This window comes from Monodon monoceros, unplaced genomic scaffold (genome assembly GCF_005190385.1).
Source record: "Monodon monoceros isolate NGI ecotype Baffin Bay Population unplaced genomic scaffold, NGI_Narwhal_1 Super_Scaffold_9, whole genome shotgun sequence".
Taxonomy (NCBI): Eukaryota; Metazoa; Chordata; class Mammalia; order Artiodactyla; family Monodontidae; genus Monodon; species Monodon monoceros.
The window spans coordinates 55,703,847-55,718,126 of NW_021703786.1; the positions used below are offsets into that span (position 1 = coordinate 55,703,847).

Genomic DNA, 14,280 nt, shown 5'->3' on the forward strand with positions numbered 1-14,280 from the left:
CTTTTCTAGTTAATTGAACAAATCGAATATGTTTTATAAACAATATATTTATAATTAATGTACTGTATAAAATACATTTTATAAAATTCTGTGTTCAACTCTGTTTCTTGTGTCCCAGGCGTTCCTTCTAGGTTCACTTTCCTTCTTGCTGGATGAGACAGGTTGAAGCTGACATGCAGAGAGAAGCTGAGGGACAAGAGGAGGGGCCCTAAGGGTATTCTAGTCTACGCTCCTGTGTCCTTACCCCTCCCCTGCCTTTCTGGATTTTTGATTATACAAACCAACACATTGTGCTTATCTGTTGTCACCTGAGGCCAAAGAATCCTGACGAAAAGAACAGAAAGCTACTGAATAGATGTGTTCTTGTGGCATTTGCCTAATTTATCCACGGGGAAGTAACCAAAAATAATATAGATTTAAATTTTTAGAGAGGAAGTTGATTTAAAAAAAAAAAAGTTAAAAATGAAGAAGAAAAAATATACTGGAAAAGCACCAGAAGAGAAAGATAAAAATGAAGGCACTAAAAATAATGAGTCCCAGAATGCTGCCTAATTTATCAAACTTGTCAACAGCAGCAGTTAAGAGTAGAAATCTGTTCTTTAAGGGGAAAAAAAATCCCAGACTGAAGTTATCAAACAGTATTAGACCTCAAAGGAACAATAAAAAGCAGAAATAACTGCCAATAATACATCTTTTCATTTCAACTATTTAAAACACCCTAAGGACAATACTTAAATACTAAACTTCCTCTTAAACCTCTGTCTGGTCATTTTGTATTCAGATACAACAGAAAGATGGTATATGTTACAATTTATTTCAAGATTTTTTTAGGACAATACTTAAATACTAAACTTCCTCTTAAACCTCTGTCTGGTCATTTTGTATTCAGATACAACAGAAAGATGGTATATGTTACAATTTATTTCAAGATTTTTTTTTTTAAGCCAGGCCCTGTCTTCAGCACAGGGCTGAAGTTTATTTTGTCAGGCATATACTATGCCTGTAGTATACTGCTTGTTTTTTTTTTTTAAAGGTCTTACTAAGACCTTCCCATTAATGACTACAGTAGGATAAAAGGCCCAAATTTAAGAAGAGCATTTCATCTGGGACACAAACAACTGTTTTACCGAGCCATGTTAAAAAACAAACAAACAAAACAGGATTAAGAATTCTATTGTAACACTCACTTTCAATATGTTCTTAAATTTGATTTACTATAATCACCTACAAAGCAAAGCACACATACATTCTCTATAACATACATCAAGAGGGAATCTATGAAATGAAATGGATATTTAAAAAAGACAGTAATTACCTTTGATGCAAGGTTGTCTACTAAAGCAATCATAGAATTCTTAAATAAGGTGGCGGCAGTCAGAGGTCTCTTGGTCACCTCTGTAATGCTCAGTTTGCCTTCGGGCCACATATTCTTCAGCACAGGATTTGAACTGAGAAGCAAAGAAAGAGTGGTTTGAATGCTACATTCATATAAGCTGAATATGAATTGCTAAGCAATCCTGTTGAACTGTATCCTGGGAGCCACGATTGCATTGCAGACAGAACTCACAAGCCCTGATTGGAAAAATGATTCCATCCAGAAAATTAGGCTGAGAGTATAATTACAGACACTGCACCACAGAGTGAGATGTGTCCAAACGAGACCACATTTGAAAAATTCTTTAAACTTCTTTAAAGTGACCTCCATGTTATTATTATGCAGGATCCTCAAATGGTTGCATAGCTCTGATACCATATACCTAAAATAAAATGGTTTTGGTGGTCGTTAAAAGAATGAGAACAAACCACTAGTAGGAAAACAATCCTCAATGTCATGGGCAGAAGTCATGAAAGAGAAAGCATCTTTTAATTGAAACAAATATTCATACAGTATAGGTCACAAAAAGCCAGGTCTTTCAAAAAACACAGATAGGAATAGAAAATAACCACTTTTACATTGTCATCTAGTAAATCCCTTTACTGCAGCTGAATTATGAACACATTTATAGGTAGCACCGGCGGTTACAATATTTTATTGATGTGACACTAAGACGGCTGCAATCCAATTCTTAAAGTGTACTTAAGGCCAGTTTTCAGGCTAAAAATGATATACTGTATTCTTTATTTGGCTCAGTGGAGACATTTTTATAAACATGTACAGTGGTCTCGGCTCTGATTTTCTTCCTGGTTCATTTTGGGTGCTTTTGATTTTTTAAAAATTTTTATTGGAGAGCTATAGTTGATTTACAATGTTGTGTTGGGACTGACATATACACACTACTATATATAAAATAGATAACTAATAAGGAGCTACTGTATAGCACAGGGAACTCTAATCAATACTCTGTAATGACCCATATGGGAAAAGAATCTAAAAAAGAGTGTATATATGTACATGTGTAACTGATTCACTTTGCTGTACACCTGAAACGAACACAACACTGGGTGCTTTTGATTTTAAAGTAACTGGAACTCGAAATGTTGCTTGCATCCTGGAAATTTTTCTCTCATCAGTTTTTTTTTTTTTTTTTTAATTGGGGATTGACAATAGAAAAGACCTAACATGGATTTTTTTTTTCCTAACTGTGTTTACTGCTGCCATCATTTTGCCCACTTTTCTTTTCCTGATATAAAACCGAGAAAATTGAGTTGGTTTCCCAAACACCTAGTAAATTTCTGTACAAAAAGGCTCTAAATAATAGCAGCAAACTGCCAGAATGGATGACAAGAGTGAGGAAGATAAACGGTGAGGTGAAGACTGACTGCGTCTGTGAATGAAGGCAGAAAAAGAAAAACAGTCCTAACCCTCGCCATTGCCATCAAAAGTGGCTATAAAATAATGCATGATCTGTGGTTCATGGACCCAGTTTTATTACCTTCTACTCCTATTCCATAATTTTCCAATGATACACGTATCAATAAAAATGACCACATAGGGTTTCCCTGGTGGCACGGTGGTTGAGAGTCTGCCTGCCGATGCAGGGGACACGGGTTCGTGCCCCGGTCCGGGAGGATCCCACATGCCGCGGAGCGGCTGGGCCCGTGAGCCATGGCCGCTGAGCCTGCGCGTCCGGAGCCCGTGCTCCGCAATGGGAGAGGCCACAACAGTGAGAGGCCCGCGTACCGCAAAAAAAAAAAAAAAAAAAACCACATAAATGTTTATTGCTTTTCCTTAACTTTTCCATTTCAATCTTTAGCAGAGAGAGAACTTGAGGCAATGGTTCTCAACCTTTAGTGCCCACAATGCCTGGATGCCTTCCTAACACCTCTGGAATAGAATTTCCAGAAACTAGGGCGTGTGCACTTTGAAAATCCTGATGCACATCCAAGACAGAAAATCACTGGCTTTTCTACCCTCAGTTGCACCTTACTCCCTTTTGGTCTTGTTTCAGACACTACCTTGTAAATGAAGGGAGGGGGGAATGTTGAGAATGAAGGGAATAAGATGTTTATTATTATTACATTATTAAACAGTAGAATTGATGCATAATGAATCAAAACAGACACATACAACTGTTTTAAAGAAAAAGAACTTTCAGGCCAGTAAGTCAACATACTTTTCAAACTTATTTAAAAGAAACTTTCCCTTAAAAGGGAAGCTTATTTATCCAGAAACCCAGTACGTATAACAGATAAGGCGGAACTTAGCTGGCTAACGAGAGAGTGGTAAAGAGCGATCTGTGCACCTCGCATGCCACCTGCTTGCTCCTTGCCTCCTTCCCTTTATATATACACACACATGCACGTGCCTGCACACATGCATGGATACTCTACAGAACTAGAGGTCCAGGGATTACTCTTTAAACAGATATAAAGAAAGAAAGGATTGAATCTGGAAAGGTCATTTAGCCATGGAAGCATCGAAAAGGCAAAGGTAGCCCATCTAAACACCATCTAGGAGGATGGTTTTAACCAAAATAATTTCAAGACTTTCCATCCCCCTGGCAAGGCCTTTACTACTACGGAGATATATACAAGTTGCAATGAACAGACTTTTAATGTTTTTATACCTTTGGCAAGACCATCCCTGTTGTGAAATGGATTCTTCTTAGACTGATGCCCTTAATTGTTGGATTTATCTAAGTTCCTTTGTTCTGATTCCAGGCTTACCAAGCAATTAAGCATTCTATAGGTGATATTTTTCACGGTCAACTAACAGAGCTCTATTTGACTTCCCAGGCAGGTTTTCCAATAGGGAAGAAGAGCCTGTTATCCCCATGCAAGTGTTCCATACCATGAGACCGTTAGATTGTCCGCTGGAAATAAATCTGCTCGCTGGTCTGTTTCTGCATTGGTCCTGTGAGCTGGGGGTTACGTGAATCCACCACTAGAAGGTGCAGCTGTTCTCTGTGAGCTGAACCTCTGGGCTGTGATAATTCAAGAAGATAACCAATGCCACCCTGTGCAGCCTCCTGGTACACAGCCTGGCTGCCTTCCCCGGGCAACACACCCTGACTTTGTCACTGGCCGACTGAGGCCGTTTTCCTGATTTGACTTTTTGACTTATCTACACACAGAGCAATGCCAGACTCTTTGATTTCTCTCTCAAAATGGGTGCATCTTACCTGATAAACTGAGCATTGAAACTTCTTTCTGAAACTCTCTTCTCCCCAAACCAGCTCTTACGTGGGTCCCCTCTCACATTCCCACATCTCTGTGACTTTCTAGTGGTGATGGTTCCATCTCTGCTCTCGGAGGCTTCATCCATACAGATGAGCCATTTTATACCAAAACCTCTTGAAAGAACTGTTGAAACACACTTTCTCCACATTCTCATTTCCTGCATTCTCTCGCGCCCGCTTCCGTCAGACATCTTGTCTTCATGACTCTACTGAAGCCAGTGTTGTCAGGGTCCTGATGACCTTCATGTTTGCAAATCCAATGGTGAATCTTGGTCCTCATAGGACTCTGCTCTTGACAGTGTTTGACACAGTTTATCTTTTTTACTTGACCTGGCCTCCCTGACACCAGATTCCTGGCTTTCTTCCTAACTCACAGGCGTGCTCTCAGTTTCCTTTGCTAGTTCTTTCCTTGCTTGACTCGAAATGGTAGAGTATCTCAGGGATTCATCTTTCAACCAACCTCTTCTCTCTTTTATTTTTTCTCTCTGTTCACCCTAGACAAACTCACCCAGGACTATGGCTTTAAATACTATCAATAGACTGGTGACCATGAATTTACATCTCTAGTCCCGCCTTTACTCTGAGCTCTAAATGCACACAAACAATCGCCTATTTGGCATTTTCAACTGGACGCCCAAAACGCACCTCCGACAAAACGTATCCAAAACGAAACTCTTGATTTCCCCCCAAAATGAGCGCCTCCTCTTGTCCTTCCCACAATCAAGCATCCCTTCCCCATTGCTCAGGCATCGTCTTTGATTTCTGTTTTTCTCACATCACACATCCTATCCATCAGCAAATCTTGCTGGCTCTACTTTCAAAACATCACCCACTCAGACCACTTTTCATCATCTCTGTAACCCCATCCATGCCTCAGCCTGGATCACTAAACGAGCCTCCAACTTGGTCTCTGCACGTCTACTCTTGCCCTTTACAGTCTGGGTTTTACACAGCGGCTCCAATGATTTCTTTAAAGTAGAGATCATATCACATCATCCATTCCAATGGCTTCCCATCATGCTTGGCTCATGGACTCTTCATGAGCTGGAACCCTGTGGACCTCTCTGCAGTCATTCCCAATCGCTCTCCCCTCCCCTCACTGATTTCAGCCACACTGGCCTTCCTCCCGTCCTCAACACACCCAAGCTCGTTCCCACCTTAATGCCTTGGTGAACTAGCCCTTCTCTCTGCCTGAATGCTCTCCCTCTCTTCCTCGCCATGTTCATGGTTCACGCTCTCACTTCACTCAGGTCTCGGCTCAAATGACCCCTCTTTTAAGAAGCCTTTTCCGACCACCCTACCTGTAATGCCTCCCCGGCCCTTCCTGGCCTGTGCCCTTCAATCTCTCACCTACTTTACTTTTCTTCACAGCACTTGTTACCACCTGAAAGTTCGTTGTTTTATTGTTTTATTAACCGTCATCTCCACTAGAGTAAAAGACCTCAGGGGGGCAGGGGCTTTGTACCCCAAGAGCACAGAAGAACGTGTAGCTCAGAGGTGCTCCATATACCTTGTCTGAACTACTGACCAACAGGCTGAGTACACTTAATACGCGAGCGACAACACTTTAATCCAAAAGAAGCAGCTGGCTAGGAAGCTTCTCTTCTTCGTAGGCCTTCTTTCCAAGGCATCCGTACTGGGTGTGAACTTGCTAGCCTCTGCCTGGTTTTATTTCTCCACAGATTTTCCACATTTTCTTGGATTGTGAGAAGATTCTGACCACTCGGGATCTATCACCACTGACACCACAGCCACTCTGATATTAGGGTGGTCCCTTGGCTGGAGACACTACAAAGACACTACAGTGGGAATCTGAGTATGTAAAGCTTTCGGCTGGGCCAGAGGTTATTTGACACTCTCCCATGGCCACTGGCCTGGCCGGGGGACTGCTAAGTATACCGGCGGGGGTGTCGGAGGATGGCGGCAATGAACAGAGAAACTGAGGCAACCCAAGGGAAATCAAGGAACGTCGTATTAATAACAGGGTTCCCGCCCTAAGTTTACAGATTTTATCATCATAAAGTAATATATTATTTCACTCATTAAGTATGATCAAGCAGAACTAGAAAAATTACCAGAAACTCTTAAAATCGTCACATAAAATAATCACGTGCATACATATTATGTAATATACATGTCAAAGAGCTTAACATAAAGACAAAAAATAAAATTTCAATCCTACCTGTTATACATGAGGCGCTTGAAATCTTGAAATAAAGTGTCTTTGTTTTTGTCAATAAAACCAACGACAGAGTAGCTAGTTGAGAGAGAAAACAAACACACACATTATTCACCAAGCAAGAGCCACTTTTAAGCTTTTCTAGAAGTCTACACGCCTTTCCACAGTTAAATTATGCAACCAATCATCTATAAAGCTAATACTGTCCACCCAGTGCTGGGTTAAAGAATAACAAATTCACCTCCTGTACAGAGGGGGTGCTGTTTCTAGTCCTCAAAAGGAGAGCAAACATCAGTGTCATCATTATGATTAAGATCATCATTCTCTACTGGTTTGTTGCTTACCTCAAGACGATGACTTTTAAAAAGACAGCTGTATTTATCATCCAGCATTCCTAAGATAAAAGCAAAACGGCAACGTACAGGATCTAACAGTCTCATCCGTAGGGAGGTCAAATGACTTGCCTAAGGCTTGCTCACTGTGCTCAAGGTGGGAGAAAAGAATCCAAGAAGAACTGCAAAGGATGGTAAGATTTGGATAAGCAGAAGAGAAAGAGGAAGGCAGATCACACAGGGAAACCGATTAAATGAAAGGGCGGGAGCAGGCACATGCGAGGAGTGCTCAAGAGGAAGTGAAAAGGTCAGTGTCCATGGTTTGGAGGAAGGGACGCGAGCAACGTCTTGAAGGTCCAGCTAAGATTGCAGCTGGTGACAAAGGCAGGAATGGGGGTTGCTCTGCTGCGGTGACTGGCATGGCTCTAGAGGGAGAAAACTGGGGGATGAGGTGGGGATAACAGGAAGGGAGGGTTCTGCATGATTACAGCAGGCTGAGAGGAGGCTGGGTAAGTAGCAACCCTACAGAGGCAGCCGCTGCTTCCAGCTCTCCTTTCTTGCCTGACTGTATCGTCTTCCTTGTCAATCGCACCGAACCCTGACCCCGCACCAATGTTCCAGCCTTACGTGTCTAATTCTGCAAGAACGTTCCTTCAGGCTGTGCCGCCCATGGGCGTACTTTAAGGCCGTCAGGTCCAAAATTAGTTCCTTGCGTCCTCCAACCTCGGGCTTCTTCCTAATACCTGCAAGTCTCTTCTGACTGAGCCCTTGAAGTCACCTGACTCTTCATCTATCACTGGACCCATACAATTCAAACTTCAAACTCCTTATTTTGGCCTTTAAGACTCATTGTGATTTGATCTCAATCTACTTTTCTAGGCGTTTCTACTTCTCTATGCCACCAAAGGATACACTCCAGTCAAATGGGCCTAGTTACTACTTCCTAAATATTTTTAGCCTCCTTTCCCCTTTTTCCTATAAAAATAATTCCTAGCACCCAAGGACCAGCATCTGCCTTCCTGGGTTTACCACACACAGTTAGAAGTATTATATCATTTGCTTATTCTGAATTCTGACAACACATTATTACTCATATGGCAATTATGTTCAACCATCTTTTGCTGTATCAGTGTATGCATATAAACGTGTGTATGTGTATATATATATGGGAGTGCGTGTTAATAAATACATGCACACAACCACGTATGTATGTATGCATCTTACATGGAAAGCTCTTTGTGGGCAGGGACCATACTTTATAAAGTATTGTGCTCACAGAAGATTCCCAGCAAAAATCTGAAAAAGGGTTGAAGAGCTTAACAAGAGGAGGGCAAGTCTGAGGCATCAAATATTCCTCTGTGGGGCTGGCTAGCTTTCTGGACTGCGAGCCTGAAAGCCTAGTTATTGTCTCAGCTATTCCATAAACTTGCTGTGTGACCTTGGGTAAGAATTTTACACACTCTGCGTAAATTTCTTCATGCCCTGCATGTTCTCTAAGGCCTCTGTCCAGCTCTGCAGTTATGCCAACCTGGGCTGTATAAAAAGTACCCTATAAGTGAGGCCTGGATTTTCAGAGGCAGATATCTGCGTGGTACTGGATCTTCCCTCTTCAGTATTCTGGAACCTGGAAATAGCACCAGGAAAAGTGGATAATGGTGCCATCCCAGCACTAACGGCTAGTTTGACAGAGGGGGGATGATAATTTTGAGCCATTTTATTTTATGATTCTAGAGTTTTAATTTAAATCAGGAACAGCTATTAAAATTTCCTCAAATGTCTTTTTGGCATTTATAGAGACGATCATTTGCTTTCTGTCGTTGTTTAATTTCTTCCTGTAATGGGTTACATGAATAGAATTCCTAATGTAAAAAATAAGCAGAAAGGAAAAGAGGGGACTTCAAACAAAAACAAGATAGTAAGCAGTGTTGGGTGGGCAAAACATAGTAAGTGTAGCAGACTGGAAAATGCCACCTTTGAAAGACAACCATGTCAAATTCCCTGGAACCTGCGAATGTCACCTTATATGGTAAAAGATGTGATTACGTTAAGGACCTTGGGAGGAGAAATTCATCCCGTGTATTCAGGTGGGCCTTAAATGCCAACACAAGTGTAGTTTTAAGACAGAGGCAGATTTAACACAGACACCCTGAAGAGGAAGAGGCAGTGTGACCACAGAGGCAGAGACTGGAGTGATGCAGCCGCGAACCAAGGAATGCTGGCAGCCACCAGACGCTGGGGAAAGCAAGGAACAATCCTCTAAAGCCTCCAGAGTGTGGCCCTGCCGACTCCTAGATTTCTAACTTCTGGCCTCCAGAACTGTGAAAGAATAAACTTCTACTGTTTTACGTCACCAATTTGTGGTCATTTGTTACAGCAGCCCTAGGAAATGAAAATACTGAGGCGGTTATATTTTTTTAGTTTCATTTTCTTCCCCAATTTCTACTTTTATTGTATTATAATCAGAAAATGTAGCTTGTGAGAATTTCACTTCTTCAAATAACACTTGAAAATTCATATGGTAAACTGGTTTTTGCTCATGTAGTTACCCAACCACTAGTAGTTCTTTATGTACAATGGTGACTTTCACCTCTGGGCCTGCAGGCCTGCTATCTCTTCTGCTTGGAATGCCCTCTCTTGCTCTTCTCTTCCTAATTCTGTCTCCTGACTAAGCCTCTTTTACTTCTAGGACTCAGCTGGGACGTCACTTCCTACAAGGCTTGGCCACAGTCCTCACTCTGGGTTAATTACTCCTCCTCAGTGTTCCCATAATGCCTTGCGTGTCTCCAATTTAACCCTTTCTGTTCTCCATTATAACGACTTATCATGTATTCTGCCTGTACCCTCCACTAAACTGTTAGCTTCTTCAGGGCACGGCCCATATTACCCACCTTTCTATCCCAGTTCTTAACATACTTCCATGGTTTATTTAACCATCAGCTGATTCTGACTTGAGTGTGCCAACAATGCCAGGAACTGTGTATGGTCACGTGGTGTGTCTTCAATAAATGTTTGAAAAGCAAGGGATGAATGAAGCTATGCCAATGTTTTAAGTGAAGAAATTAAAATATACTGGCATATGAAATGGCTGGAAAATGCAAATGAATACAAAAGCAATTTCCATTTTCCTTGACTATATTTTCTGAAGTGAGGCTGCATGCAAATCATCACATCGGGTACCAAAGTAAGATACTCACACCACGTCACCCGCATAATGTCGAATTCGAAAATCTCGATCAAACTCCAGGATTTTGTCCGAGGCGCAGAGCTAAGAAATCAAGAAGGGGATGATCTTGAAAACAGACATTCTCTCTTTCCTAAAAATATATTCCAACTTAATAGGAGAGGATAATCATGTCACAAATCACGATATCATTATGAAGGAAATCACACTGAGTGGGGCTTGACTTAATTTGGCAAATGTGGTAAAGACTGAGAACTTTCACCAGAAGTCCACATAGTCAGACTTCATTTCTTGGCCGAGTGACCAAGTTCTGGATGATGGAAGGTGAGTTCAAGTGAGCTGAGGCTGTTCAAGGCCAAAGCAGGTAAGAAGTGGGTGATTCTCCTCTGTACTTTCTTTTCACCTCCCACTAGTTGGATGCAGAGAATAGTCCCCAGGGGCTGGAAGAGCCAGAAGATGGAAGAAGTCTGGTTCCCTGGGAGGGAACCAGACTTCTATTGTCTATGACACTTAAATCTTGGCTGCTATCTTAACACAGCCCAGCCTACCTGGACTGACAGAGTCTCTTTCTCCTCCATGTCCCACTTAAGGAGGATCATATTGAGGGTTTGCTATCTCCTAGGCATGGACACCTCATTCCATACTCACAACTGACATCTAAACTAAGTATTATGGGCTCTCTTTTACATACATGGAAACTAAGGTTCAAAGAGATTAGGTAACGGGCCCAAGGTCCAGCTGGTAAGCGGTAGCTCTGGGAAGGATTCTTGGGACTGAATGCAATGTCTGTACTCTCCTACGTACACAACAACCTGGCTCACCTGTCTTCTGCTAAGCCGGGACTCCAGGTCTATCGCTTCACAGATCAACCTTCTGCGGCTGTTTCTCACTGAAGAGGAACTTTATGGGAAGGCAGTTTTTATATAGCCCTGGGTCTCTATAACTTTCTGCAATTTCCTTATTACAGTAGCACCTAGATTCTTTGAGCGCCCTGTGAAGGATCACTTGGTATCCTACAGATTCAAAAGCAGACGTCTAAGAATCCATAAGCATTGAGTGCAGTTACATACAAACACCACTTGACTTGTAGTGTCAGACAACAAACAAGCCTAACCAGGTTGGTGGGTTCTATGTGGATGTCTAGATTATTAAAGGAATAATTAGCCTATTAATTCAACAAATGAATAATTATAGGAAGTTAGTGTCAGACTTCTGAGGTTCCAGTCTTGGCTCTACCACCTACTTGCTCTGTTTCCTTTAGTAATCACTTATCTCAGAGAGTTGGTCTGGAGGCTAAATGAACTATGGAGACCAAAGTGTCTAACATGCAGAGGGGTCTCATTTAATTCCTCTTTCCTTCTCTCTCTCTTATTAACCACTTTTACAAAACCCTTTCACTTATAGAATGCCCAAAGGAAAAGGACCCAAGAGATATCTATACTATTATAATTGAATATTCTTACATTTGGATACTGCAAAGTCTTAACTGATCTAAACACAGAAGTTTTTAGATTTTTCTTTACTTTATAAAAAATAATACAAGTTATGTATTTATCGTTCAACTTTATACGTTAATAATATTTTACAGTTATTTTATGGTTTATTGGATCATCTGCCTGCCTCTCCATGATAACTTTAAGGCATGAGGAACAATTTAGCCCCTAAATAAGCATAAGCCAGAAACTCCTTATTTAGCCTGCCGATAATTCTAGCTAATCATTAATAACCAATAGCAATGATAATACCTGCTTTAACATACAGAATAATAGCATTTATTTAACAGAAAGACTCATAGTGATGAAAATACCCTGACGGCTTGGTTATTTCATTTCTTTCCTTCATTAGGCAAAGATCCCAGAAAAGAACACACAAAAAACTTCCATCTCAGGATTTGTCTGGGGGAGGACGCTGAGGGAGAAAGGAGCCACCTGGTCTGAGAGTTGGGAAAACCTGGGCTCCCACATTAAAAAAAAAAAAAAAAAAAAAAAAAAAATTCCACCTCCACAGATAAATTACTATTCAGCATTTCCTATCAAGCCAGTAGCAGCTGCTCAAAAGCACCGTACGTACAGTTTCTACTGTAAATATGAAACTATATTTCACAATATTTGGTTGATAAATTCGAGTGTGTAAATGGCCAAGGTGAAACATAACAAAATGAAGTGATTTCTCACATGAGAATCATAGTTATTTATTTAAACAAAGTGGAGCCTTGCCTGTTTTAGTTTGGAATTCAATATTTCATAAGATCTATTTGGTATGACTGTGACCAATTCAACTGAATTTGACAAACACAGATTGCCTACCAGTGCCAGGCGAGTCTCCAAAACCTGAATTGTGATTATAAAGGACATTTATACCCAACCCCTCAGAGACAGGACATTTGCCCTGTAATCATGCCGTCTTTAAAAGCACCACTCTAAATTATTTACGTGGCTTCTAACTTGGCTCACTGCTCTGTCCCCAGCACCCAGGATTGTACCTGGAAAATGAGACGCACTTAAGTATCTGTGTTACAAATAGGAAATGACTGAAGGAATAACCCTAGCTAGACCCCTAATGTCAAAGATCAGACTGTAGCATCTGAAAGCTGACTTACAGCACACTACAAGTTAGTCCTCAGTAACAGACCGAGGAGAATATTTTAGAAATAAACTAGTCTCAAAAAAATATCAGCCAGTAATCTGTTTCTTGATGATCTGTGCTTTCTCCAGTTAGTTGGGGAATCTTACTGTTCCGACTACATAATTTCAGAAGGGACAAAGTCAGAATACAGATTTATCCATGCTAAAAAGTGGCAGCGGGTCATAGATTTATATGGAATTATGGAGGAGCAGAAACGTTGGCCCCTTTCCTTCTGGAAGTGAAGAAGAATGGGGCCTGTTTGTCCTTCAGCTTATGGTTGCTAGACAAGCCTACATTTGTAGGGAACACCTAGGGGTGATGGCGTGTCTCTTCTATGCCAAGTATTATGGCGAACGTACTATATGCAAGGCACAGCACAAATGTCGGATAACCACGACTGCCACCACCTATCATGGAGATACGATCTGCTTATAACATTTTTAGAATGTGAAAACTAGGGACTTAAGAAGGATAACCATTCATTTAAGGAATGGGCTGCCTTGTAACGCTAGGATTTCAGCTGGAATTTCTCTGTTTTCAAGGAAGTCACGTAGTCGGAAGAACTACAGCAGAAAACACATACTACATTTTTATAACTGAGGATTGCAGTAAAAAGTCAAGGACAAAAGCTATTTTCAGTGCCAGAATTATCAGATGCAGGAGCAAAATCCTAGCACATGAACAAGGACTCTGTGTCTATTGGTTATAAATGACATCATGCTTTCTAAAGAATCATGTTCATTTTTCCTACCTCTAGCAAATTGAATAGTCTAGAGCTCCCTCTCCTGGACATTATGATGTCTATCAATCTCGCTATCCTATACACCAGAAAGGCAGAATTTATCCACAGCAATACATCATTTCATGGATGTTTGTGGTCCTTCTCACTTGAGTGGACATTCTTTCAACCCAACATATAAAGTCATTTAGTTCTGTCAAACAATGAGGAAAATCTTAATGATCAAAGCGAGAGGAAGTTCTCATTATACACACTACCTTTCGGCTGGAAAAATGACCATGTTTGCCCAATTTACTGTTAAGCGCTTCCAGGAACATCTCATCGGTGACTTTGCCGACATTCATGCAGGCGTCATCCAGGATGGCAATGATGCCCCTGTGCTGCTGCTCCACGAGGTCCACGATGATCTGATTGTTGAAGTAATCAATCTGTAGGACACAGCAAAGTGGCAATTCCAGAGGGAACCGGAAACCAGGGGAACAGGTGCAACAGCAATGCCTCCATATGTATCAGGAACTTAAATCACTTTGGCGTCAAAGAGGTGAACGACACTAATGAGGGATAACGCTAAAATGAGCACACATTCTAACAGAGGTTTTTTTAAA

At 41.2% G+C, this 14,280-nt stretch overlaps 1 protein-coding gene across 3 annotated transcripts in view; it reads right to left on the reverse strand.

The window, feature by feature from the left end:
* The window catches only part of MYO1D (myosin ID), a 344,440-nt gene that overhangs the window by 212,209 nt on the left and 117,951 nt on the right, over window positions 1–14,280 (reverse strand). For all 3 annotated transcript variants that reach the window (XM_029211074.1, XM_029211073.1, XM_029211075.1), the window contains exons 11-14: window positions 13,933–14,103; window positions 10,325–10,395; window positions 6,802–6,876; window positions 1,316–1,448 (exon numbers count right to left, since the gene is read on the reverse strand). In XM_029211074.1, coding sequence (XP_029066907.1) covers window positions 1,316–1,448; window positions 6,802–6,876; window positions 10,325–10,395; window positions 13,933–14,103 — 450 coding nt within the window. The remainder of the gene's footprint in view (window positions 1–1,315; window positions 1,449–6,801; window positions 6,877–10,324; window positions 10,396–13,932; window positions 14,104–14,280) is intronic.